The sequence below is a fragment of the Pseudophryne corroboree genome, chromosome 11, assembly GCF_028390025.1.
Source record: "Pseudophryne corroboree isolate aPseCor3 chromosome 11, aPseCor3.hap2, whole genome shotgun sequence".
Lineage (NCBI taxonomy): Eukaryota > Metazoa > Chordata > Amphibia > Anura > Myobatrachidae > Pseudophryne > Pseudophryne corroboree.
Window position 1 is genome coordinate 326,074,855 of NC_086454.1, and position 26,939 is coordinate 326,101,793.

General features: G+C 48.0%; 1 protein-coding gene across 3 annotated transcripts in view; it reads right to left on the bottom strand.

Moving 5' to 3' along the window:
* The window catches only part of LOC134969637 (solute carrier family 66 member 2-like), a 223,208-nt gene that overhangs the window by 17,457 nt on the left and 178,812 nt on the right, over positions 1 to 26,939 (bottom strand). For all 3 annotated transcript variants that reach the window (XM_063945721.1, XM_063945720.1, XM_063945722.1), the window contains one exon: positions 10,613 to 10,829. In XM_063945721.1, coding sequence (XP_063801791.1) covers positions 10,613 to 10,829 — 217 coding nt within the window. The remainder of the gene's footprint in view (positions 1 to 10,612; positions 10,830 to 26,939) is intronic.

The following is a 26,939-nucleotide window of genomic DNA, read 5'->3' on the forward strand; positions in this document are numbered from 1 at the left end:
TTCTTGCGGCGGGAGTCCATACATCTACCCAGTGGGCTGTCACAGTCATATAGTCCTGACCCTGCCCTGCTCCACTTGTCCACATGTCCGTGGTTAAGTGGACATTGGGTACAACTGCATTTTTTAGGACACTGGTGAGTCTTTTTCTGACGTCCGTGTACATTCTCGGTATCGCCTGCCTAGAGAAGTGGAACCTAGATGGTATTTGGTAACGGGGGCACACTGCCTCAATAAATTGTCTAGTTCCCTGTGAACTAACGGCGGATACCGGACGCACGTCTAACACCAACATAGTTGTCAAGGACTCAGTTATCCGCTTTGCAGTAGGATGACTGCTGTGATATTTCATCTTCCTCGCAAAGGACTGTTGAACAGTCAATTGCTTACTGGAAGTAGTACAAGTGGGCTTACGACTTCCCCTCTGGGATGACCATCGACTCCCAGCGGCAACAACAGCAGCGCCAGCAGCAGTAGGCGTTACACGCAAGGATGCATCGGAGGAATCCCAGGCAGGAGAGGACTCGTCAGAATTGCCAGTGACATGGCCTGCAGGACTATTGGCATTCCTGGGGAAGGAGGAAATTGACACTGAGGGAGTTGGTGGGGTGGTTTGCGTGAGCTTGGTTACAAGAGGAAGGGATTTACTGGTCAGTGGACTGCTTCCGCTGTCACCCAAAGTTTTTGAACTTGTCACTGACTTATTATGAATGCGCTGCAGGTGACGTATAAGGGAGGATGTTCCGAGGTGGTTAACGTCCTTACCCCTACTTATTACAGCTTGACAAAGGGAACACACGGCTTGACACCTGTTGTCCGCATTTCTGGTGAAATACCTCCACACCGAAGAGCTGATTTTTTTGGTATTTTCACCTGGCATGTCAACGGCCATATTCCTCCCACGGACAACAGGTGTCTCCCCGGGTGCCTGACTTAAACAAACCACCTCACCATCAGAATCCTCCTGGTCAATTTCCTCCCCAGCGCCAGCAACACCCATATCCTCCTCATCCTGGTGTACTTCAACACTGACATCTTCAATCTGACTATCAGGAACTGGACTGCGGGTGCTCCTTCCAGCACTTGCAGGGGGCGTGCAAATGGTGGAAGGCGCATGCTCTTCACGTCCAGTGTTGGGAAGGTCAGGCATCGCAACCGACACAATTGGACTCTCCTTGTGGATTTGGGATTTCGAAGAATGCACAGTTCTTTGCTGTGCTGCTTTTGCCAGCTTGAGTCTTTTCATTTTTCTAGCGAGAGGCTGAGTGCTTCCATCCTCATGTGAAGCTGAACCACTAGCCATGAACATAGGCCAGGGCCTCAGCCGTTCCTTGCCACTCCGTGTGGTAAATGGCATATTGGCAAGTTTACGCTTCTCCTCCGACAATTTTATTTTAGGTTTTGGAGTCCTTTTTTACTGATATTTGGTGTTTTGGATTTGACATGCTCTGTACTATGACATTGGGCATCGGCCTTGGCAGACGACGTTGCTGGCATTTCATCGTCTCGGCCATGACTAGTGGCAGCAGCTTCAGCACGAGGTGGAAGTGGATCTTGATCTTTCCCTAATTTTGGAACCTCAACATTTTTGTTCTCCATATTTTAATAGGCACAACTAAAAGGCACCTCAGGTAAACAATGGAGATGGATGGATTGGATACTAGTATACAATTATGGACGGGCTGCCGAGTGCCGACACAGAGGTAGCCACAGCCGTGAACTACCGCACTGTACTGTGTCTGCTGCTAATATAGACTGGTTGATAAAGAGATAGTATACTCGTAACTAGTATGTATGTATAAAGAAAGAAAAAAAAACCACGGTTAGGTGGTATATACAATTATGGACGGGCTGCCGAGTGCCGACACAGAGGTAGCCACAGCCGTGAACTACCGCACTGTACTGTGTCTGCTGCTAATATAGACTGGTTGATAAAGAGATAGTATACTCGTAACTAGTATGTATGTATAAAGAAAGAAAAAAAAACCACGGTTAGGTGGTATATACAATTATGGACGGGCTGCCGAGTGCCGACACAGAGGTAGCCACAGCCGTGAACTACCGCACTGTACTGTGTCTGCTGCTAATATATAGACTGGTTGATAAAGAGATAGTATACTCGTAACTAGTATGTATGTATAAAGAAAGAAAAAAAAACCACGGTTAGGTGGTATATACAATTATGGACGGGCTGCCGAGTGCCGACACAGAGGTAGCCACAGCCGTGAACTACCGCACTGTACTGTGTCTGCTGCTAATATAGACTGGTTGATAAAGAGATAGTATACTCGTAACTAGTATGTATGTATAAAGAAAGAAAAAAAAACCACGGTTAGGTGGTATATACAATTATGGACGGGCTGCCGAGTGCCGACACAGAGGTAGCCACAGCCGTGAACTACCGCACTGTACTGTGTCTGCTGCTAATATATAGACTGGTTGATAAAGAGATAGTATACTCGTAACTAGTATGTATGTATAAAGAAAGAAAAAAAAACCACGGTTAGGTGGTATATACAATTATGGACGGGCTGCCGAGTGCCGACACAGAGGTAGCCACAGCCGTGAACTACCGCACTGTACTGTGTCTGCTGCTAATATATAGACTGGTTGATAAAGAGATAGTATACTCGTAACTAGTATGTATGTATAAAGAAAGAAATAAAAACCACGGTTAGGTGGTATATACAATTATGGACGGGCTGCCGAGTGCCGACACAGAGGTAGCCACAGCCGTGAACTACCGCACTGTACTGTGTCTGCTGCTAATATATAGACTGGTTGATAAAGAGATAGTATACTCGTAACTAGTATGTATGTATAAAGAAAGAAAAAAAAACCACGGTTAGGTGGTATATACAATTATGGACGGGCTGCCGAGTGCCGACACAGAGGTAGCCACAGCCGTGAACTACCGCACTGTACTGTGTCTGCTGCTAATATAGACTGGTTGATAAAGAGATAGTATACTCGTAACTAGTATGTATGTATAAAGAAAGAAAAAAAAACCACGGTTAGGTGGTATATACAATTATGGACGGGCTGCCGAGTGCCGACACAGAGGTAGCCACAGCCGTGAACTACCGCACTGTACTGTGTCTGCTGCTAATATAGACTGGTTGATAAAGAGATAGTATACTACTAATATTATATATACTGGTGGTCAGGTCACTGGTCACTAGTCACACTGGCAGTGGCACTCCTGCAGCAAAAGTGTGCACTGTTTAATTTTACTATAATATTATGTACTCCTGGCTCCTGCTATAACCTATAACTGGCACTGCAGTAGTGCTCCCCAGTCTCCCCCACAATTATAAGCTGTGTGAGCTGAGCAGTCAGACAGATATATAATATATATAGATGATGCAGCACACTGGCCTGAGCCTGAGCAGTGCACACAGATATGGTATGTGACTGACTGAGTCACTGTGTGTATCGCTTTTTTCAGGCAGAGAACGGATATATTAAATAAACTGCACTGTGTGTCTGGTGGTCACTCACTATATAATATATTATGTACTCCTGGCTCCTGCTATAACCTATAACTGGCACTGCAGTAGTGCTCCCCAGTCTCCCCCACAATTATAAGCTGTGTGAGCTGAGCAGTCAGACAGATATATATAATATTATATATAGATAATAGATGATGCAGCACACTGGCCTGAGCCTGAGCAGTGCACACAGATATGGTATGTGACTGAGTCACTGTGTGCTGTGTATCGCTTTTTTCAGGCAGAGAACGGATTATAAATAAAACTGGTGGTCACTATCAGCAAAACTCTGCACTGTACTGAGTACTCCTAATGCTCCCCAAAATTAGTAAATCAAGTGTCTCTCTAATCTATTCTAAACGGAGAGGACGCCAGCCACGTCCTCTCCCTATCAATCTCAATGCACGTGTGAAAATGGCGGCGACGCGCGGCTCCTTATATAGAATCCGAGTCTCGCGATAGAATCCGAGCCTCGCGAGAATCCGACAGCGTCATGATGACGTTCGGGGCGCGCTCGGGTTAACCGAGCAAGGCGGGAAGATCCGAGTCGCTCGGACCCGTGAAAAAAAACATGAAGTTCTGGCGGGTTCGGATTCAGAGAAACCGAACCCGCTCATCTCTACTATATATATTATATATCTGTCTGACTGCTCAGCTCACACAGCTTATAATTGTGGGGGAGACTGGGGAGCACTACTGCAGTGCCAGTTATAGGTTATAGCAGGAGCCAGGAGTACATATTATATTAAAATTAAACAGTGCACACTTTTGCTGCAGGAGTGCCACTGCCAGTGTGACTGACCAGTGACCTGACCACACTGACCACCAGTATAGTTAGTAGTATACTTATATTGTGATTGCCTGAAAAAGTTAAACACTCGTCGTGTGACTTCACTTGTGTGTTTTTTTTTTTTTAATTCTATAAAAATAAAACTCATTCTGCTGACAGACAGTGTCCAGCAGGTCCGTCATTATATAATATATAATATATACCTGTCCGGCTGCAGTAGTGATATATATATATTTTTTATATCATTTATCATCCAGTCGCAGCAGACACAGTACGGTAGTTCACGGCTGTGGCTACCTCTGTGTCTCTGCACTCGGCAGGCAGTCCGTCCATAATTGTAATACCACCTAACCGTGGATTTTTTTCATTCTTCTTTATACATACATAGTTACATAGACATCTTCTCTTTATCAACCAGTCTATATTAGCTGCAGACACAGTACAGTACGGTAGTTCACGGCTGTGGCTACCTCTGTGTCTGCACTCGGCAGGCAGTCCGTCCATAATTGTATACCACCTAACCGTGGTTTTTTTTCATTCTTCTTTATACATACATAGTTACATAGACATCTTCTCTTTATCAACCAGTCTATCTTAGCTGCAGACACAGTACAGTACGGTAGTTCACGGCTGTGGCTACCTCTGTGTCTGCACTCGGCAGGCAGTCCGTCCATAATTGTATACCACCTAACCGTGGATTTTTTTCAGTCTTCTTTATACATACATAGTTACATAGACATCTTCTCTTTATCAACCAGTCTATATTAGCTGCAGACACAGTACAGTACGGTAGTTCACGGCTGTGGCTACCTCTGTGTCTGCAGTCGGCAGGCAGTCCATAATTGTATACTAGTATCCATCTCCATTGTTTACCTGAGGTGCCTTTTAGTTGTGCCTATTAAAATATGGAGAACAAAAATGTTGAGGTTCCAAAATTAGGGAAAGATCAAGATCCACTTCCACCTCGTGCTGAAGCTGCTGCCACTAGTCATGGCCGAGACGATGAAATGCCAGCAACGTCGTCTGCCAAGGCCGATGCCCAATGTCATAGTACAGAGCATGTCAAATCCAAAACACCAAATATCAGAAAAAAAAGGACTCCAAAACCTAAAATAAAATTGTCGGAGGAGAAGCGTAAACTTGCCAATATGCCATTTACCACACGGAGTGGCAAGGAACGGCTGAGGCCCTGGCCTATGTTCATGGCTAGTGGTTCAGCTTCACATGAGGATGGAAGCACTCAGCCTCTCGCTAGAAAAATGAAAAGACTCAAGCTGGCAAAAGCAGCACAGCAAAGAACTGTGCGTTCTTCGAAATCCCAAATCCACAAGGAGAGTCCAATTGTGTCGGTTGCGATGCCTGACCTTCCCAACACTGGACGTGAAGAGCATGCGCCTTCCACCATTTGCACGCCCCCTGCAAGTGCTGGAAGGAGCACCCGCAGTCCAGTTCCTGATAGTCAGATTGAAGATGTCAGTGTTGAAGTACACCAGGATGAGGAGGATATGGGTGTTGCTGGCGCTGGGGAGGAAATTGACCAGGAGGATTCTGATGGTGAGGTGGTTTGTTTAAGTCAGGCACCCGGGGAGACACCTGTTGTCCGTGGGAGGAATATGGCCGTTGACATGCCAGGTGAAAATACCAAAAAAATCAGCTCTTCGGTGTGGAGGTATTTCACCAGAAATGCGGACAACAGGTGTCAAGCCGTGTGTTCCCTTTGTCAAGCTGTAATAAGTAGGGGTAAGGACGTTAACCACCTCGGAACATCCTCCCTTATACGTCACCTGCAGCGCATTCATAATAAGTCAGTGACAAGTTCAAAAACTTTGGGTGACAGCGGAAGCAGTCCACTGACCAGTAAATCCCTTCCTCTTGTAACCAAGCTCACGCAAACCACCCCACCAACTCCCTCAGTGTCAATTTCCTCCTTCCCCAGGAATGCCAATAGTCCTGCAGGCCATGTCACTGGCAATTCTGACGAGTCCTCTCCTGCCTGGGATTCCTCCGATGCATCCTTGCGTGTAACGCCTACTGCTGCTGGCGCTGCTGTTGTTGCCGCTGGGAGTCGATGGTCATCCCAGAGGGGAAGTCGTAAGCCCACTTGTACTACTTCCAGTAAGCAATTGACTGTTCAACAGTCCTTTGCGAGGAAGATGAAATATCACAGCAGTCATCCTACTGCAAAGCGGATAACTGAGGCCTTGACAACTATGTTGGTGTTAGACGTGCGTCCGGTATCCGCCGTTAGTTCACAGGGAACTAGACAATTTATTGAGGCAGTGTGCCCCCGTTACCAAATACCATCTAGGTTCCACTTCTCTAGGCAGGCGATACCGAGAATGTACACGGACGTCAGAAAAAGACTCACCAGTGTCCTAAAAAATGCAGTTGTACCCAATGTCCACTTAACCACGGACATGTGGACAAGTGGAGCAGGGCAGGGTCAGGACTATATGACTGTGACAGCCCACTGGGTAGATGTATGGACTCCCGCCGCAAGAACAGCAGCGGCGGCACCAGTAGCAGCATCTCGCAAACGCCAACTCTTTCCTAGGCAGGCTACGCTTTGTATCACCGGTTTCCAGAATACGCACACAGCTGAAAACCTCTTACGGCAACTGAGGAAGATCATCGCGGAATGGCTTACCCCAATTGGACTCTCCTGTGGATTTGTGGCATCGGACAACGCCAGCAATATTGTGTGTGCATTAAATATGGGCAAATTCCAGCACGTCCCATGTTTTGCACATACCTTGAATTTGGTGGTGCAGAATTTTTTAAAAAACGACAGGGGCGTGCAAGAGATGCTGTCGGTGGCCAGAAAAATTGCGGGACACTTTCGGCGTACAGGCACCACGTACAGAAGACTGGAGCACCACCAAAAACTACTGAACCTGCCCTGCCATCATCTGAAGCAAGAAGTGGTAACGAGGTGGAATTCAACCCTCTATATGCTTCAGAGGTTGGAGGAGCAGCAAAAGGCCATTCAAGCCTATACAATTGAGCACGATATAGGAGGTGGAATGCACCTGTCTCAAGTGCAGTGGAGAATGATTTCAACGTTGTGCAAGGTTCTGATGCCCTTTGAACTTGCCACACGTGAAGTCAGTTCAGACACTGCCAGCCTGAGTCAGGTCATTCCCCTCATCAGGCTTTTGCAGAAGAAGCTGGAGGCATTGAAGAAGGAGCTAAAAGGGAGCGATTCCGCTAGGCATGTGGGACTTGTGGATGCAGCCCTTAATTCGCTTAACAAGGATTCACGGGTGGTCAATCTGTTGAAATCAGAGCACTACATTTTGGCCACCGTGCTCGATCCTAGATTTAAAGCCTACCTTGGATCTCTCTTTCCGGCAGACACAAGTCTGCTGGGGTTGAAAGACCTGCTGGTGACAAAATTGTCAAGTCAAGCGGAACGCGACCTGTCAACATCTCCTCCTTCACATTCTCCCGCAACTGGGGGTGCGAGGAAAAGGCTCAGAATTCCGAGCCCACCCGCTGGCGGTGATGCAGGGCAGTCTGGAGCGACTGCTGATGCTGACATCTGGTCCGGACTGAAGGACCTGACAACGATTACGGACATGTCGTCTACTGTCACTGCATATGATTCTCTCAACATTGATAGAATGGTGGAGGATTATATGAGTGACCGCATCCAAGTAGGCACGTCACACAGTCCGTACTTATACTGGCAGGAAAAAGAGGCAATTTGGAGGCCCTTGCACAAACTGGCTTTATTCTACCTAAGTTGCCCTCCCACAAGTGTGTACTCCGAAAGAGTGTTTAGTGCCGCCGCTCACCTTGTCAGCAATCGGCGTACGAGGTTACATCCAGAAAATGTGGAGAAGATGATGTTCATTAAAATGAATTATAATCAATTCCTCCGCGGAGACATTGACCAGCAGCAATTGCCTCCACAAAGTACACAGGGAGCTGAGATGGTGGATTCCAGTGGGGACGAATTGATAATCTGTGAGGAGGGGGATGTACACGGTGATATATCGGAGGGTGAAGATGAGGTGGACATCTTGCCTCTGTAGAGCCAGTTTGTGCAAGGAGAGATTAATTGCTTCTTTTTTGGGGGGGGTCCAAACCAACCCGTCATATCAGTCACAGTCGTGTGGCAGACCCTGTCACTGAAATGATGGGTTGGTTAAAGTGTGCATGTCCTGTTTTGTTTATACAACATAAGGGTGGGTGGGAGGGCCCAAGGACAATTCCATCTTGCACCTCTTTTTTCTTTTCTTTTTCTTTGCATCATGTGCTGATTGGGGAGGGTTTTTTGGAAGGGACATCCTGCGTGACACTGCAGTGCCACTCCTAGATGGGCCCGGTGTTTGTGTCGGCCACTAGGGTCGCTAATCTTACTCACACAGTCAGCTACCTCATTGCGCCTCTTTTTTTCTTTGCGTCATGTGCTGTTTGGGGAGGGTTTTTTGGAAGGGACATCCTGCGTGACACTGCAGTGCCACTCCTAGATGGGCCCGGTGTTTGTGTCGGCCACTAGGGTCGCTAATCTTACTCACACAGCTACCTCATTGCGCCTCTTTTTTTCTTTGCGTCATGTGCTGTTTGGGGAGGGTTTTTTGGAAGGGCCATCCTGCGTGACACTGCAGTGCCACTCCTAGATGGGCCCGGTGTTTGTGTCGGCCACTAGGGTCGCTAATCTTACTCACACAGCTACCTCATTGCGCCTCTTTTTTTCTTTGCGTCATGTGCTGTTTGGGGAGGGTTTTTTGGAAGGGACATCCTGCGTGACACTGCAGTGCCACTCCTAGATGGGCCCGGTGTTTGTGTCGGCCACTAGGGTCGCTTATCTTACTCACACAGCGACCTCGGTGCAAATTTTAGGACTAAAAATAATATTGTGAGGTGTGAGGTATTCAGAATAGACTGAAAATGAGTGTAAATTATGGTTTTTGAGGTTAATAATACTTTGGGATCAAAATGACCCCCAAATTCTATGATTTAAGCTGTTTTTTAGTGTTTTTTGAAAAAAACACCCGAATCCAAAACACACCCGAATCCGACAAAAAAAATTCGGTGAGGTTTTGCCAAAACGCGTTCGAACCCAAAACACGGCCGCGGAACCGAACCCAAAACCAAAACACAAAACCCGAAAAATTTCAGGCGCTCATCTCTAGTAGCTAGTCTACCTTTAGTATATTCAGAAAGGACACTGATGATTGGAACGCTATAGTCAAAAGCTGAGCAGGCTATAATATGTACTAACAGCATATAATAAGCAGCATAGACTGAATATGTACAAGGTACAGTACATTTAATATGACAACTGGTAGGACATATAAGCAGTAGGTGACACAGATGTTGACAACTGTACGAGAGAATGCTATAAGTGTGGTAAAAGTCCAAGAGTCTGCATCACTTGTGGCAATGCGATAACACAGCATTATACAGAAGTGGGCAATAAGCGGACCTCCAGCTGTTATAAGAATACACATGCCACAGTTTTGCTATCAGGACATGCTAAACTGTGGCAGGGCATGCTGGTATATGTAGTTTAACAGCAGCTGGAGTGTTCGCTTGTTGCCTACCTCTACGTGAAGCATAGTCTTAGCGGCATACAAAGTTCTAGTATACTTGTGGGTAATGCACTAACACAATGGGAATAGCGAGAGAGAAACACAGCCGCCAGGTCACTATATGGAAACAGATATGCACAGTGATCTGGAACAAAGCTAGCCTAAACAATCACCTAGCAAAGTTTGCTAGGTCCAGACACTATTTATACTGAAGGTTACATGTGAATGCCGAAACAGCCCACATGCCCAATTCAGTTTCACAGATGAGAGACACCAGCACAGATAAGTTCATCTTCTCTTTAGCCTAGGGTCAATATTATTATATATTTGTGAACTAAATCGCTTAGATGTCTTTTCATATTGGGGGGCACAAATGGGAAATGAGTGAGGCAATTCCGCAGGCCTGACTAGACTTCCTGACAAATGGCAAGTGTCCATAATTCCTGTAACAATAGGATGGTTATTAAGTGGCACCTACCTCAGACAAAAGGATTTAGGGGGGATATGAGATTTTACATCATACGTTGAATCAATTTATACAATAAAAAATGTAAATTATAACATTCCTTTCGATGCAACATATAACCTATTTATAAACAATTACATTTCTGCAACAAAGTTAATTTAAATAGTTTCAGACATGGGAGTACTCTCAGTTTATTCAGAGATCTGGAAATCTAATTTCCCCAATAACTATCTATCTAACTAACTAACTAACTAACTAACGTAAGTAGTAAACCAAGTTTTGAGACAAAGGCAAGCAGGCAAAATTAATAACTATATGTCTGCATTACCTCATTCCCCGCGTAGATCTGTTCTTGAGGTTCTGCAGCAGCTGTGGAAGTCCCAGCATTGCCTCAGTCAGGAGAGCCAATAACCCAATCACTTCCACAAAGATAGGGACATCTAGGAGGACATATGTGAGGAAAGCACAGCAGACGCTCAGCAACAGGCAGAACTGGAGGTAATCCTCAAACCCACTCCACTGCCAGAAGTGAGAGAGATCAAAATCTGCAGAGAACAAGAAACATCCCAAACATTGCTATTTATCAATACTACAAGAATTACTATGTACCAATACCATGAGTATAACTATGTATCAATACCATGATTATAACTATGTATCAATACTACAAAAATTACTATGTATCAATACCATGATTATAACTACTGCAGATACTCCTGTATGCTATCCCTTAGAATTCCTTCCAATATTTTTCCACTATAGATGTCAAACTAACCGGTCTGTAGTTACCAGGATAATTTTTGGATCCCTTTTTAAATAATGGCACTACCTCAGCTATACGCCAATCCTTCGGTACCATGCCTGATCTAATTGAACTATTGAAAATCGAGTATATGGGTCTTGCTAGTTGTGACCTAAGCTCCATAATAACCCTCAGGTGAAGTCCATCAGGGCCAGGTGATTTATTAATCTTAATTTTGCTCAGTCTCTCCCGGACTACTTTTTCACTTAAACAAGTATCTAACCATGAATCATTACTGTCACTATCGTTATGCACTACTCCCACCGTCAGTTCTTCTCAGCTGAACACTGATGTAAAAAATGTGTTCAGTATTTCCGCTTTTATTTCGTCATCATTTATCAATACTCCAAATTCATCTTTTATTGGACCTATGTTCTCCTTTTTTAACCTTTTACTGTTTATGTATTTAAAAAACTTTTTTGGATTGGTTTTACTCTCAATAGCGATTTGCTTTTTGTTTTCAATTTTAGCTGCTCTTATTGCTTTTTTGTTTCTTTTATTGCATTCCTTGTAGTACTGTAATGACTCCTCCTTTCCATTAGATTTAAATGCTTTGAAAGCACGCTTCTTTTTATCCATTTCTGCCTTGACCTTCTTCTTAAGCCACATCGGTTTGAGTCTGGTACTCCTACGTTTACTGCCCATGGGAATAAATTTGTGAATGTTGCTATCTAACAACCCTTTTAAAGCATCCCACATTTCCGAAGTGTATCAATACCAGGGCCGGCTCCAGGCATGTTCGACTAGAGCGGCCGCGCGGGGCGCCACTCTTACAGGGCGCCGCACGCTGCGGCCGCCATTTTCCTGCCTGGAGCCAGCCTCTGTGTGTCCGACTCCGACTCCCGGCCGCTTGTGTGCGTGCTATGCAGCGCGCTGTGCGGCGCCGGCGTCTGACGTTGGACGCCGGCGCCGCGCAGCGTGCATAGCGCGCACACAGTTTTGTTCCTCCGTCCGCGGCCCGCCCACAGCAGTATTCCCGGCTCCCAGCAGCACCGCAGTGTCAGTGACAGACAGGTAAGTTAAAATCTGTCTGGCACTGTGTGGGGCCGTTTATTTTTCTGGCACTGTGGGGGCATTATTTTTCTGGCACTGTGGGGGCATATCTGCACTGTGGGGGCATTATTTTTCTGGCACTGTGGGGGCATTATTTTTCTGGCACTGTGGGGGCATATCTGCACTGTGGGGGCATTATTTTTCTGGCACTGTGGGGGCATTGTTTTTCTGGCACTGTGGGGGCATATCTGCACTGTGGGGGCATTATTTTTCTGGCACTGTGGGGGCATATCTGCACTGTGGGGGCATTATTTTTCAGGCACTGTGGGGGCATATCTGCACTGTGGGGGCATTATGTTTCTGGCACTGTGGGGGCATTATTTTTCTGGCACTGTGGGGGCATATCTGCACTGTGGGGGCATTATTTTTCTGGCACTGTGGGGGCATTATTTTTCTGGCACTGTGGGGGCATATCTGCACTGTGGGCATTATTTTTCTGGCACTGTGGGGGCATATCTGCACTGTGGGGGCATTATTTTTCTGGCACTGTGGGGGCATATCTGCACTGTGGGGGCATTATTTTTCTGCCACTGTGGGGGCATATCTGCACTGTGGGGGCATTATTTTTCTGGCACTGTGGGGGCATATCTGCACTGTGGGGGCATTATTTTTCTGGCACTGTGGGGGCATATCTGCACTGTGGGGGCATTTATGTTTCTGGCACTGGGGGCATTTATGTATCTGGCACTGTGGGGGCATATCTGCACTGTGGGGGCTTTTATGTTTTGTGGCACGGCGGGCATTTATTTATCTGGCACTGTGGGGGCATTTATGTTTTGTGGCACTGGGGGCATTTATGTATCTGGCACTTATGTATCTGGCACTGTGGGGTCATTGATGCATCTGGCACTGTGGGGGCACTTATGTATCTGGCATTGTGTGGTCATTTATGTATCTGGCATTGTGGGGGCATTTATGTATCTGGCACTGGGGGCATATCTGCACTGTGTGGCCATTTATGTATCTGGCACTGCTGGGGGGCATGTCACGTGTAGCTGGCACTGCTGGGGGGTATGTCACGTGTAGCTGGCATTGCTGGGGGGCATGTCACGTGTAGCTGGCACTGCTGGGGGGCATATCATGTAGTGTATCTACTAGGCGTCTGTGGCTAGGCAATGTGTCTATCGTGCGCTGCCTGGCGCAAAGTGTCTATCGTGCGCTGCCTGGCGCAAAGTGTCTATCGTGCTCTGTCTGGCGCAAAGTGTCTATCGTGCTCTGCCTGGCGCAAAGTGTCTAACGTGCTCTGCCTGGCGCAAAGTGTATAGGAGGTTCTACCTGGTGCAATGTGTATTAGCTGCACTACTATGTGGTGTAATGCGAATTGCCACTACTCTGTGGTCATGCACCTTCCCCACGAAGCAACGGCCCTAAATTTTTGCTGCGCGCCTTCGGCGCGCACTGTCCCTGCTTCAGCATGTGGGTGGAGGAGCACCAAGCATTACAGTATGTACATCATTTTGCCCTCCTTACTTAAAAATGTGCCCTCCTTGTGATCAGCACCCTGCCCTAAAACGTGAACACTATCATGTGTAGCTGGCACTGCTGGGGGTCTATTGTGTGTAGCTGGCACTGTTGAGGGGCATGTCATGTGTAGCTGGCACTGCTGCGGGGCATGTCATGTGTAGCTGGCACTGCTGCGGGGCATGTCATGTGTTGCTGGCACTGCTGCGGGGCATGTCATGTGTAGCTGGCACTGCTGCGGGGCATGTCATGTGTTGCTGGCACTGCTGCGGGGCATGTCATGTGTAGCTGGCACTACACTGGAGACATTGTGTGTAAGGAACACTACTGTGGCTGTTCTGCATAAGGCTGCTAATTGTGTGCATAGAGGGGGTGTGAAAAAATATATTTATTTATAGTTTAATAATATGAAGTTACGAGGCCACACCCACTTTCCCAGGAGGCCACGCCCACTTTTCCCGAAGCGCGCGCGCCGAAGGCGCGCGCATAGGGGTTGGGGGGCGCTTTTACATTTTCTCGCACAGGGTGCTAGTAGGCCTGGAGCCGGCCCTGATCAATACCCTGATCATTAATATTTATAAATACTCTGAGCATCACTGTATAAATACTCTGAGCATCGCTAAGTATAAATACCCTGATCATTACTATGTATAAATACCCTGATCATTACTATGTATAAATACCCTGATCATTACTATGTATCAATGCCCTGATGATTAATATGTATAAATACTCTGATCATTACTTTGTATAAATACCCTGATCCAGGGGCGTAGCCAGACCTTTGTGGGCCCCATAGCAACATTTTGAAGGGGCCCCCATCCCAATGCTTCTAGAGAGACACTTCTCTACAGCAGTTGTTAATTGTATGCCCTATATTAGTGCCCTAGTTCATTTTCTGAACCATAGTAGAGCCTTATTTAATGTTATGCCCCATAGTAGTGCCCTAGTTTCTTTTATGAATCGTATTAGTGCTTAAGTTCACCCTATGTCACATTTCAGAGCTGCCAGTACACATTATGCCGCACAGTACGCCCAATTCACATTATGATATATAGTGTTCCCCGTACATACTGTACCTCATTACAGTGGCCCAGTTCATATTATATAACATTATAATGCCCTCCAGTTTATTTTATACCACACTGCAATGAGCAGGTCCAGGGGCATACCTATATATATTGCAGGCCCCAAGGAAAAAGTTTGAATGGATCCCTACGTACAACCCAATGGCGAAAAAATAAGATTTTAAACCTACCGGTAAATCTTTTTCTCGTAGTCTGTAGAGGATGCTGGGGACTCCGTAAGGACCATGGGGATAGACGGGCTCCGCAGGAGACATGGGCACTTTAAGAAAGACTTTGACTCTGGGTGTGCACTGGCTCCTCCCTCTATGCCCCTCCTCCAGACCTCAGTTAGAGAAACTGTGCCCAGAGGAGATGGACAGTGCGAGGAAAGGATTTTTGTTAATCCAAGGGCAAGATTCATACCAGCCACACCAATCACACCGTATAACTTGTGTTAAACTAACCAGTTAACAGTATGAAAAACAACATAGTTTCGGTCCAAACCGATGAAACCATAACATAACCCTTATTAAAGCAATAACTATATACAAGTCTTGCAGGAGTAGTTCGCACTTGGGACGGGCGCCCAGCATCCTCTACGGACTACGAGAAAAAGATTTACCGGTAGGTTTAAAATCTTATTTTCTCTAACGTCCTAGAGGATGCTGGGACTCCGTAAGGACCATGGGGATCATACCAAAGCTCCCAAATGGGCGGGAGAGTGCGGATGACTCTGCAGCACCGATTGAGCAAACAGGAGGTCCTCCTCAGCCAGGGTATCAAACTTATAGAATCTTGCAAAGGTGTTTGATCCCGACCAAGTAGCTGCTCGGCACAACTGTAAAGCCGAGACCCCACGGGCAGCCGCCCAAGAAGAGCCCACCTTCCTAGTTGAATGGGCCTTAACCGATTTTGGCAACGGCAATCCTGCCGTAGAATGCGCTTGCTGAATCGTGTTACAGATCCAGCGAGCAATAGTCTGCTTTGAAGCAGGAGCGCCAACCTTGTTGGCTGCATATAGAACAAACAAAGCTTCTGTCTTCCTGACCCTAGCTGTTCTGGCCATGTAAATCTTCAAAGCCCTGACCACATCAAGGGACTCGGAATCCTCCAAGTCACGCGTAGCCACAGGCAGGACAATAGGTTGGTTCATATGAAAAGATGAGACCACCTTAGGAAGGAATTGAGGACGAGTCCTCAGTTCCGCCCTATCTACATGAAAAACCAGATAGGGGCTTTTATGCGACAAGGCCGCTAATTCCGAAACTCGCCTTGCTGAAGCTAAGGCTAACAACATGACCACCTTCCAGGTGAGATACTTCAACTCCACCGTTTGAGTGGCTTAAACCAATGCCACTTAAGAAAACTTAACACCACGTTAAGGTCCCAAGGCGCCACCGGAGGTATAAAAGGAGGCTGAATATGCAGAACTCCCTTCACAAATGTCTGTACTTCAGGAAGAGAAGCCAATTCTTTTTGAAAGAAAATGGATAAGGCCGAAATTTGAACCTTTATAGATCCTAATTTTAGGCCCAAATTCACTCCCGTTTGAAGGAAGCGAAGGAGACGGCCCAAATGGAATTCCTCCGTAGGAGTATTCCTGGCCTCACACCAAGAAACATATTTTCGCCATATTCGGTGATAATGTTTCGATGTCACGTCTTTCCTAGCCTTAATCAGGGTAGAAATGACCTCATCCGGAATACCCTTTTCCGCTAGGAGCCGGCGTTAAACCGCCATGCCGTCAAACGCAGCCGCGGTAAGTCTTGGAACAGACAGGGCCCTCTGTTGCAGCAGGTCCTGTCGTAGAGGAAGAGGCCACGGATCTTCTGTGAGCAACTCCTGCAGATCCGGATACCAAGTCCTTCGTGGCCAATCTGGAACAATGAGGATTGTTCTCACTCCTCTTTGTCTTATTATTCTCAACACCTTGGGTATGAGAGGCAGAGGAGGGAACACATAGACCGATCTGAACACCCATGGTGTCACCAGGGCGTCTATAGCTACCGCCTGAGGGTCCCTCGACCTGGCGCAATACCTTTTTAGCTTTTTGTTGAGACGGGATGCCATCATGTCTATTTGAGGCAGTCCCCACCGACTCGCGATCTGTGCGAAAACTTCCTGATGAAGTCCCCACTCTCCCGGATGCAGGTCGTGTCTGCTGAGGAAGTCCGCTTCCCAGTTGTCCACTCCTGGAATGAACACTGCTGACAGCGCGCTTACATGACCTTCCGCCCATCGAAGAATTCTGGTGGCTTCTGCCATCGCCACCCTGCTCCTTGTGCCGCCTTGGCGGTTTACATGAGCCATTGCCGTGACATTGTCCGACTGAACCAGAACTTGTTTGTCGCGAAGTAATGCCTCCGCTTGACGTAGGGCGTTGTATATGGCCCTCAACTCCAGGACGATGATGTGGAGACAAGTCTCTAGACTTGACCAGAGACCTTGGAAATTTCTTCCCAGTGTGACTGCTCCCCAACCTCGGAGGCTTGCATCCGTGGTCACCAGGATCCAGTCCTGAATGCCGAAACTGCGGCCCTCTAGGAGGTGAGCACTCTGCAGCCACCACAAGAGAGATGCCCTGACTCTGGGAGACAGTGTGATCCTTTTGTGCATTTGTAGATGAGACCCGGACCACTTCTCCAGCAGGTCCCATTGAAAAGTCCTCGTAAGATGCCACCAACTTCCCCAGGACTCGAGTGCAGTGATGCACTGAAACCTTTTTTGGCTTCAATAGGTGCTTGACCAGAGTCATGAGCTCCTGAGCCTTTTCCATCGGAAGAAAAACCTTTTTCTGGTCTGTATCCAGAATCAGGCCCAAAAATGTCAGACGCATCATAGGAACCAGCTGTGACTTTGGAATATTGAGAATCCAGCCGTGCTGCTGTAACACCTTCACAGACAGTGACACGCTGTCCAGTAACTTCTCCCGAGATCTCGCCTTTATGAGGAGATAATCCAAGTATGGGATAATTGTGACACCTTGCTTGCGCAGGAGCACCATCATTTCCGCCATTACCTTGGTGAAAATCCTCGGGCCGTGGAAAGCCCAAACGGCAACGTCTGAAATTGGTAATGACAGTCCTGTACCGCGAATCTCAGGAACGCCTGATGGGGAGGAAAGATCGGAACATGAAGGTATGCATCCTTTATGTCCAGGGAAACCATCCAATCCCCCCCCTTCCAGGCTGGCGATGACCGATCTGAGCGATTCCATCTTGAATTTGAACTTTTTTAAATATAGGTTCAGGGATTTTAAATTCAAAATGGGTCTGACCGACCCGTCCGGTTTTGGGACCACAAACAGGGTTGAGTAATACCCCTTTCCTTGTTGCAGAAGGGGAACCTTGACTACCACTCGTTGAAGATACAATTTTTGAATTGCATTTAACACTAACTGCCTCTCTGAAGGAGAAGCTGGCAGAGCCGATTTGAAAAACCGGCGAGGAGGCACCTCTTCGAATTCCAGTCTGTATCCCTGAGAAACAATGTCTATTGCCCAGGGATCCACCTGCGAGTGAACCCAGACGTGGTTGAAAAATCGAAGACGCGCCCCCACTTGAGCTGACTCCACCAGGGAAGCCCCAACGTCATGCGGTGGATTTTGCAGACGCAGGGGAGGACTTCTGTTCCTGGGAACTAGCTGTGTGCAGCTTTTTCCCCTTGCCTTTACCTCTGGCAAGAAAGGACGATCCCCGTACCTTTTTGCTTTTATTTGAACGAAAGGACTGCATTTGATAATGAGGCGCCTTCTTAGCTTGTGGTGGAACATAAGGCAAAAAATTCGATTTACCTGCTGTAGCCGTAGAGACAAGGTCCGAGAGGCCTTCTCCAAACAACTCCTCCCCCTTATAAGGCAACGACTCCATATGCCGTTTTGAGTCGGCATCCCCCGTCCACTGCCCGGTCCATAAGAGTCGCTTAGCAGAAACAGACATAGCATTTATTCTGGAGCTTAGTAAACAAATGTCTCTTTGAGCATCCCTCATATATAACGCAGCATCTTTTATATGCCCTAGGGTCATTAAAATGGTATCCTTATCCAGAGTTTCAATCTCCGTTGACAAGGAATCAGTCCATGCTGCGACCGCACTACAAACCCAGGCCGACGCCATAGCCGGTCTAATAATTGTACCAGAATGTGTGTAAACGGACTTCATGGTAACCTCCTGCTTGTGATCAGCAGCATCCTTGAGGGTAGCTGTATCCTGGGATGGCAGTGCTATCTTTTTTGATAAGCGTGCTAATGCCTTGTCCACCTTAGGCGAAGATTCCCATCGTATCCTGTACTTTTGCGGGAAAGGATACGCCATAAGAATCCTTTTGGGAATCTGCAGTCACCTGTCTGGAGATTCCCAGGCCTTTTCGCACAATTCGCCCAGCTCAAATGAGGACGGAAAGGTAACCTCAGGCTTTTTTTTCTTTTCTTTATACATGTGTACCCTCGTGTCAGGGACAGTGATATGCAAAACCTCTTTAATTGCAATAATCATATAACGAATACCCTTAGCCACTTTTGGCTGTAATTTTGCGTACTCATAGACGACACTGGAATCTGAATCCGTGTCGGTATCTGTGTCAGTGATTTGGGATAATGTGCGCTTCTGCGACCCAGAAGGTCCTGGTGCCACTGTGACAGGCATGGTCTGACTACCTGACTGTTCCCTAGCCTCAGCTTTGTCTAATCTCTTATGTAATAAATTTACATTAGCACTCAAGACATTCCACATATCCATCCAGTCCGGTGTCGGCGCTGCCGACGGTGACCTGACATTCATACACTCCCCCTCCTCCTTAGGTGAGCCCTCAGCATCAAACATGTCGACACACACGTACCGACCAGTGACGTGCGGTGGGATCACAGGTTGGGGAGGCACTGGCAGCTAACAAGCCCCCCCCCCCCCCGGAAAAAAAAAAGTGTGGTCCCCCAACACATCAGGAAAACCAGCACTAGGCAGAACCAGCCAGGGGGAGTAATGCCATAGCAGGGGAGACACTCAGTGTGGGGTCCCCCTGCCATAACATTAATCTGCCCCCCAACCAGTCAGCCCAGGGTTGGAATTCCTCGGAAAGTGGGAACCCCAAAAAATAAAAATGGGGTCCCCCCTCCCGAGCAATAACCAGCACTGGGCTGATAGCCCAGTGCTATGCCCCGCACCCCTGGTGGCGGTGGGTGCGGGGTTCATTGTGTGTTAATATTGTTCTTTACAGGTGGCCTACAGGTCCCAGCAAGCCTGCCCCAGCATGCTGGCACTTGGAGAACCACAAGTGCCAGCATGCCCGGACATAAAGGGCCTGCTGGCACCTGTAGTCCACCTGCAAAGAATAGTAATATTGTTCTTTACAGGTAGCCTACAGGTCCCAGCAAGCCTGCCCCAGCATGCTGGCACTTGGAGAACCACAAGTGCCAGCATGCCCGGACATAAAGGGCCCGCTGGCACCTATAGTCCACCTGTGAAGAAAATATTAAAATAAAACGCCACACGTCTTGAAAAGAAGCTTTATTTAACTGGGTCTTCACCTGGGGGCGGCGGCCGTTAAGCTCTTTTGCGTGGCCGCCGCCTTCCCAGGGCTTCCGGCGTCTTCACCTGGGGGGCGCCACCCCCCCAGGGCTTCCAGCGTCTTCACCTGGTGGGCGGCGGCTGCTAAGCTCTTTTGCATAGCCGCCGCCCAGCCAGGACTTCCAGCCGTCTTCTTTCTTCAGGAGCTCTTCACAGCTCCTCCTCCGCCGTCGGACTGACTCTCCTCCGCCTCGCGCTGACTTATATAAGTCAGCCGGAGGGGGCGGGGCGATGACGCGGCGAGCCGTGATTGGCTCGCGGCGGCCATCTTGAATTTAAAAAATGACGCTGAGGCGCCATTTTTGAAACTGGAACCGCTCCGCTGCCAAACTCTGCAGATAAAGGTAATTTTCCGCCGCCGCACAGCCGCCGCAACCCGCCGCCTGCTCCACCGCCGCCCGCACCACCGCCGCTGCATCCCGCCGCCCGCACAATCGCCGCATTCAGCCGCCCGCACAGTGATTGACAGCGGATCCAGTGACGGATCCGCTGGCCAATCACTGTAGCCTCACTGACAGGGACGTGCTTTCATAGGTTGAAAGCACGTCCCTGTAGGAAAGCGGCACCACTAATGGTGCCGCTTTCCCATACATTTTCAATGGGCTTTTACAGCCCATGGCTAGTCCCCGCCCGTGTCCGCCCCCCGCTCCCCATATTATCCCCAGAGATAACGGGAGGCACCACGATCGGTGCCTCCCAAACACATAAGGAGGGGAGCAATGATCAGAATAATATTAAGAAGATACATATGACACAGAATATGTGTCATATGCATCTTCTTTGTATTATCTTAATCATTAATGACAGGGGAGGCACTGCCTCCCCTGCCTCCCCTGACTGCACGTCCCTGGTACCGACACACTCCACACACACAGGGAATCTCTTTCTGAAGACAGGTTCCCCCGCAGGCCCTTTGGAGAGACAGGAGAGAGTATGCCAGCACACACCCCAGCGCTATAAACCCAGGAAAAAACACAGTATGTTTCTGCAGGAGCGCTGAAATACTTGTTAACCGCCAATTATGTGCCCCCCCTCTTGAAAACCCACTGTCACCGTTTGTAAGCAGGGGAGAGTCCGGGGAGCTTCCTCTCAGCGCTGTGCTGTGAAGAAAAATAGCGCTGGTGAGTGCTGAGGGAGAAGCCCCGCCCCCTCGGCGGCGGGCTTCTGTCCCGCTCAAAATATTCAAAACATGGTGGGGGCTCTTTTATATACATGTACAGTGCCCAACTGTACATGTATATATATCTTTATGCCATAGGAGAGGTTTATATTGCTGCCCAGGGCGCCCCCCCTGCACCCTGCACCCTTACAGTGACCGGAGTATGTGAGGTGTATGCAGGGCCGGCGCTACCACTAGGCAGCTTTAGGCAGCTGCCTATGGGCGGCGACCACTGGAGGGCGGCACTGCACACTGAATGAAAGATAGAACTCTTTATCATCCTGCCTCGCCTCAGTTAAGCCAAACTCCATCTCTTCTTAAAGAGATGAGTCGAGGAGCAGCCGGAGATGTTGTGGGCGCCCACCGAGTCTGTGTTCAATGTGAGTCAGTGAATTACGCATCGATTCCTTTCTAAAAACTGACTGTCCTTACTCCTGTTTCTGCAATCCTGCCGCCCCCCCACCTCCACCGATAGCATAGCACCCACCCGGCCGGCATAGATATACCTGCCCCGCATAGTAGAATATTCAGACTGCCACGTGTGCGGCTGCACCCACTGGGATCCTGCATCTTGTAACCGGCACTCTCCTCTCTTCCCCCGCGTCTGCTCCCGCTGGCTGATACTAGACCTGCATCCACTGGCCGCCCCCCCCCCCCCCGCAACTCTGCTCCCGCTGCCTGTTACCCGACCCGCATCCACTGCCCCCCCCCACCCCCCGTGACTCTGCTCCCGCTGCCTGTTACTAGACCTGCATCCACTGCCTGCCCCCCCCCCCCCCGCAACTCTGCTCCCGCTGCCTGTTACCCGACCCGCATCCACTGCCCCCCGCGACTCTGCTCCCCCCCCCCCCCCGCGACTCTGCTCCCGCTGCCTGTTACGCTGCAGTAAGTTTAGCAGCCGGCAGCTCCGTATCTTCAGGGAAGAAGGGACAGAGAGAGTCTCTCTCTGTCCTGTGCATGGGTCATCAGTCATCACGGCCTGTCGTTCCGATCAACAAAGCAAAAGACAGGCTTGTATTATTTTTTTGTTCTCCTGTTACCAATTAAATATGAATATTAGGCTCTGGGTTTATAATTAGAGATGAGCGCCTGAAATTTTTCGGGTTTTGTGTTTTGGTTTTGGGTTCGGTTCCGCGGCCGTGTTTTGGGTTCGAACGCGTTTTGGCAAAACCTCACCGAATTTTTTTTGTCGGATTCGGGTGTGTTTTGGATTCGGGTGTTTTTTTCAAAAAACACTAAAAAACAGCTTAAATCATAGAATTTGGGGGTCATTTTGATCCCAAAGTATTATTAACCTCAAAAACCATAATTTACACTCATTTTCAGTCTATTCTGAATACCTCACACCTCACAATATTATTTTTAGTCCTAAAATTTGCACCGAGGTCGCTGTGTGAGTAAGATAAGCGACCCTAGTGGCCGACACAAACACCGGGCCCATCTAGGAGTGGCACTGCAGTGTCACGCAGGATGTCCCTTCCAAAAAACCCTCCCCAAACAGCACATGACGCAAAGAAAAAAAGAGGCGCAATGAGGTAGCTGTGTGAGTAAGATTAGCGACCCTAGTGGCCGACACAAACACCGGGCCTATCTAGGAGTGGCACTGCAGTGTCACGCAGGATGGCCCTTCCAAAAAACCCTCCCCAAACAGCACATGACGCAAAGAAAAAAAGAGGCGCAATGAGGTAGCTGTGTGAGTAAGATTAGCGACCCTAGTGGCCGACACAAACACCGGGCCCATCTAGGAGTGGCACTGCAGTGTCACGCAGGATGTCCCTTCCAAAAAACCCTCCCCAAACAGCACATGACGCAAAGAAAAAAAGAGGCGCAATGAGGTAGCTGTGTGAGTAAGATTAGCGACCCTAGTGGCCGACACAAACACCGGGCCCATCTAGGAGTGGCACTGCAGTGTCACGCAGGATGGCCCTTCCAAAAAACCCTCCCCAAACAGCACATGACGCAAAGAAAAAAAGAGGCGCAATGAGGTAGCTGTGTGAGTAAGATTAGCGACCCTAGTGGCCGACACAAACACCGGGCCCATCTAGGAGTGGCACTGCAGTGTCACGCAGGATGGCCCTTCCAAAAAACCCTCCCCAAACAGCACATGACGCAAAGAAAAAAAGAGGCGCAATGAGGTAGCTGTGTGAGTAAGATTAGCGACCCTAGTGGCCGACACAAACACCGGGCCCATCTAGGAGTGGCACTGCAGTGTCACGCAGGATGTCCCTTCCAAAAAACCCTCCCCAAACAGCACATGACGCAAAGAAAAAAAGAGGCTTTTTACTGATATTTGGTGTTTTGGATTTGACATGCTCTGTACTATGACATTGGGCATCGGCCTTGGCAGACGACGTTGCTGGCATTTCATCGTCTCGGCCATGACTAGTGGCAGCAGCTTCAGCACGAGGTGGAAGTGGATCTTGATCTTTCCCTAATTTTGGAACCTCAACATTTTTGTTCTCCATATTTTAATAGGCACAACTAAAAGGCACCTCAGGTAAACAATGGAGATGGATGGATTGGATACTAGTATACAATTATGGACGGGCTGCCGAGTGCCGACACAGAGGTAGCCACAGCCGTGAACTACCGCACTGTACTGTGTCTGCTGCTAATATATAGACTGGTTGATAAAGAGATAGTATACTCGTAACTAGTATGTATGTATAAAGAGAGAAAAAAAAACCACGGTTAGGTGGTATATACAATTATGGACGGGCTGCCGAGTGCCGACACAGAGGTAGCCACAGCCGTGAACTACCGCACTGTACTGTGTCTGCTGCTAATATATAGACTGGTTGATAAAGAGATAGTATACTCGTAACTAGTATGTATGTATAAAGAAAGAAAAAAAAACCACGGTTAGGTGGTATATACAATTATGGACGGGCTGCCGAGTGCCGACACAGAGGTAGCCACAGCCGTGAACTACCGCACTGTACTGTGTCTGCTGCTAATATATAGACTGGTTGATAAAGAGATAGTATACTCGTAACTAGTATGTATGTATAAAGAAAGAAAAAAAAACCACGGTTAGGTGGTATATACAATTATGGACGGGCTGCCGAGTGCCGACACAGAGGTAGCCACAGCCGTGAACTACCGCACTGTACTGTGTCTGCTGCTAATATAGACTGGTTGATAAAGAGATAGTATACTACTAATATTATATATACTGGTGGTCAGGTCACTGGTCACTAGTCACACTGGCAGTGGCACTCCTGCAGCAAAAGTGTGCACTGTTTAATTTTAATATAATATTATGTACTCCTGGCTCCTGCTATAACCTATAACTGGCACTGCAGTAGTGCTCCCCAGTCTCCCCCACAATTATAAGCTGTGTGAGCTGAGCAGTCAGACAGATATATAATATATATAGATGATGCAGCACACTGGCCTGAGCCTGAGCAGCTTGGTATGTGACTGACTGAGTCACTGTGTGTATCGCTTTTTTCAGGCAGAGAACGGATATATTAAATAAACTGCACTGTGTGTCTGGTGGTCACTCACTATATAATATATTATGTACTCCTGGCTCCTGCTATAACCTATAACTGGCACTGCAGTAGTGCTCCCCAGTCTCCCCCACAATTATAAGCTGTGTGAGCTGAGCAGTCAGACAGATATATATAATATTATATATAGATAATAGATGATGCAGCACACTGGCCTGAGCCTGAGCAGTGCACACAGATATGGTATGTGACTGAGTCACTGTGTGCTGTGTATCGCTTTTTTCAGGCAGAGAACGGATTATAAAGTAAACTGCACTGTCCTCACTAGTAAACTCTCTCCACTCAGTCTCTACACTTCTACAGTAACAGTACTCCTCCTAGTCAGCTCCAGTAAATCTCTCTCAGTCTCTTATAATCTAAATGGAGAGGACGCCAGCCACGTCCTCTCCCTATCAATCTCAATGCACGTGTGAAAATGGCGGCGACGCGCGGCTCCTTATATAGAATCCGAGTCTCGCGATAGAATCCGAGCCTCGCGAGAATCCGACAGCGTCATGATGACGTTCGGGCGCGCTCGGGTTAACCGAGCAAGGCGGGAAGATCCGAGTCGCTCGGACCCGTGAAAAAAAACATGAAGTTCTGGCGGGTTCGGATTCAGAGAAACCGAACCCGCTCATCTCTAGTTTATATATATATATATATATATATATCCTTCCAAACTGGCCCGGCACTCGAGCGGTACCCACCGCAGGTAAATAATTGCTCCCAGTGCCTTCCTTAGAGAGGCGGCCCCCCTCAAATATACAGGATACAATGAGGCGGCACTCGGAGACTTATCAATAGTGCTGTTTAATCGTGTATCAATGTTTCGGGGACGCAGCATCGTGATGAAGGGGCTGCGTCCCCGAAACGTTGATACACGATTAAACAGCACTATTGGGAAGTCTCTGAATGCCGCCTCATTGTATCCTATATATATATATATATATATATATATAGGATTTCGGCGGCACTCAGGAAAATAAAGAACACAGACGCAGCCACTTAAAGCAAGCCAACGTTTCAATGCTGTCGCATTTTCGTCACTGCCCTGACGAAAATGCGACAGCATTGAAACGTTGGCTTGCTTTAAGTGGCTGCGTCTGTGTTCTTTATTTTTCTGAGTGCCGCCGAAATCCTCCTTATATCCAGCAGTTTGGCTGCATTTTGCGGAAGGCAACGGGGACAGATATAAATATATTAACGAGTGCCGGATCCTACAGAAATCTATATATATATATATATATATATATGTATAAATTTATTACAGTGCTCGAAATGGGCCGGTATACACCGGTATGGCATACTGGCACTTCTTCGAGCACTGAGGGCGGTATGCACTAAACGACGCTACTATTACAAATCTGCCGTGGAGCGGCCGTGCTGGGAGTTCGGGGGGAACGATCCAGTTACCCAGCTGCCGAGCTGCTCCACAATGTACGTCCCGTGTACTCGGGGTGGCGGGGGTGATCTGACCGTGCCAGAGCTGGGCGCCTGTAGCTGGGTGCAGAGTGAAGCTGTGCTTGTAATACGCCGGACACTGCCCAGCTACCTCTACACTGCTGCCCCTGCCTGGTGAGAGTAGCATGAGGGCTCCTGGCGGGGTGCTGCTGATTTTATGTAGTGTGTGTCGTTTACTGTGCATCTTACTGTGTCATATTTTATATTGTGTGTGTCACTGTATAGGCTACTGTATAGGTTACTGTGTGTGTCACTGCATAGGTTACTCTGTGTGCTATAATGTGAATTTCGGCTCATACCGTGTGCTATAATGTGAATTTCGGCTCATACCGTGTGCTATAATGTGAATTTTGGCTCATACCGTGTGCTATAATGTGAATTTCGGCTCATACCGTGTGCTATAATGTGAATTTCGGCTCATACCGTGTGCTATAATGTGAATTTCGGCTCATACCGTGTGCTATAATGTGAATTTTGGCTCATACTGTGTGGTATAATGTGAAAGGGTCACCAGTACTAGACAGTATAAGGGGTCCTACTATTGTGATGCATAATGTGTATAAGGGGTATATGGTGTGGTAAACTACACTGAAGGAC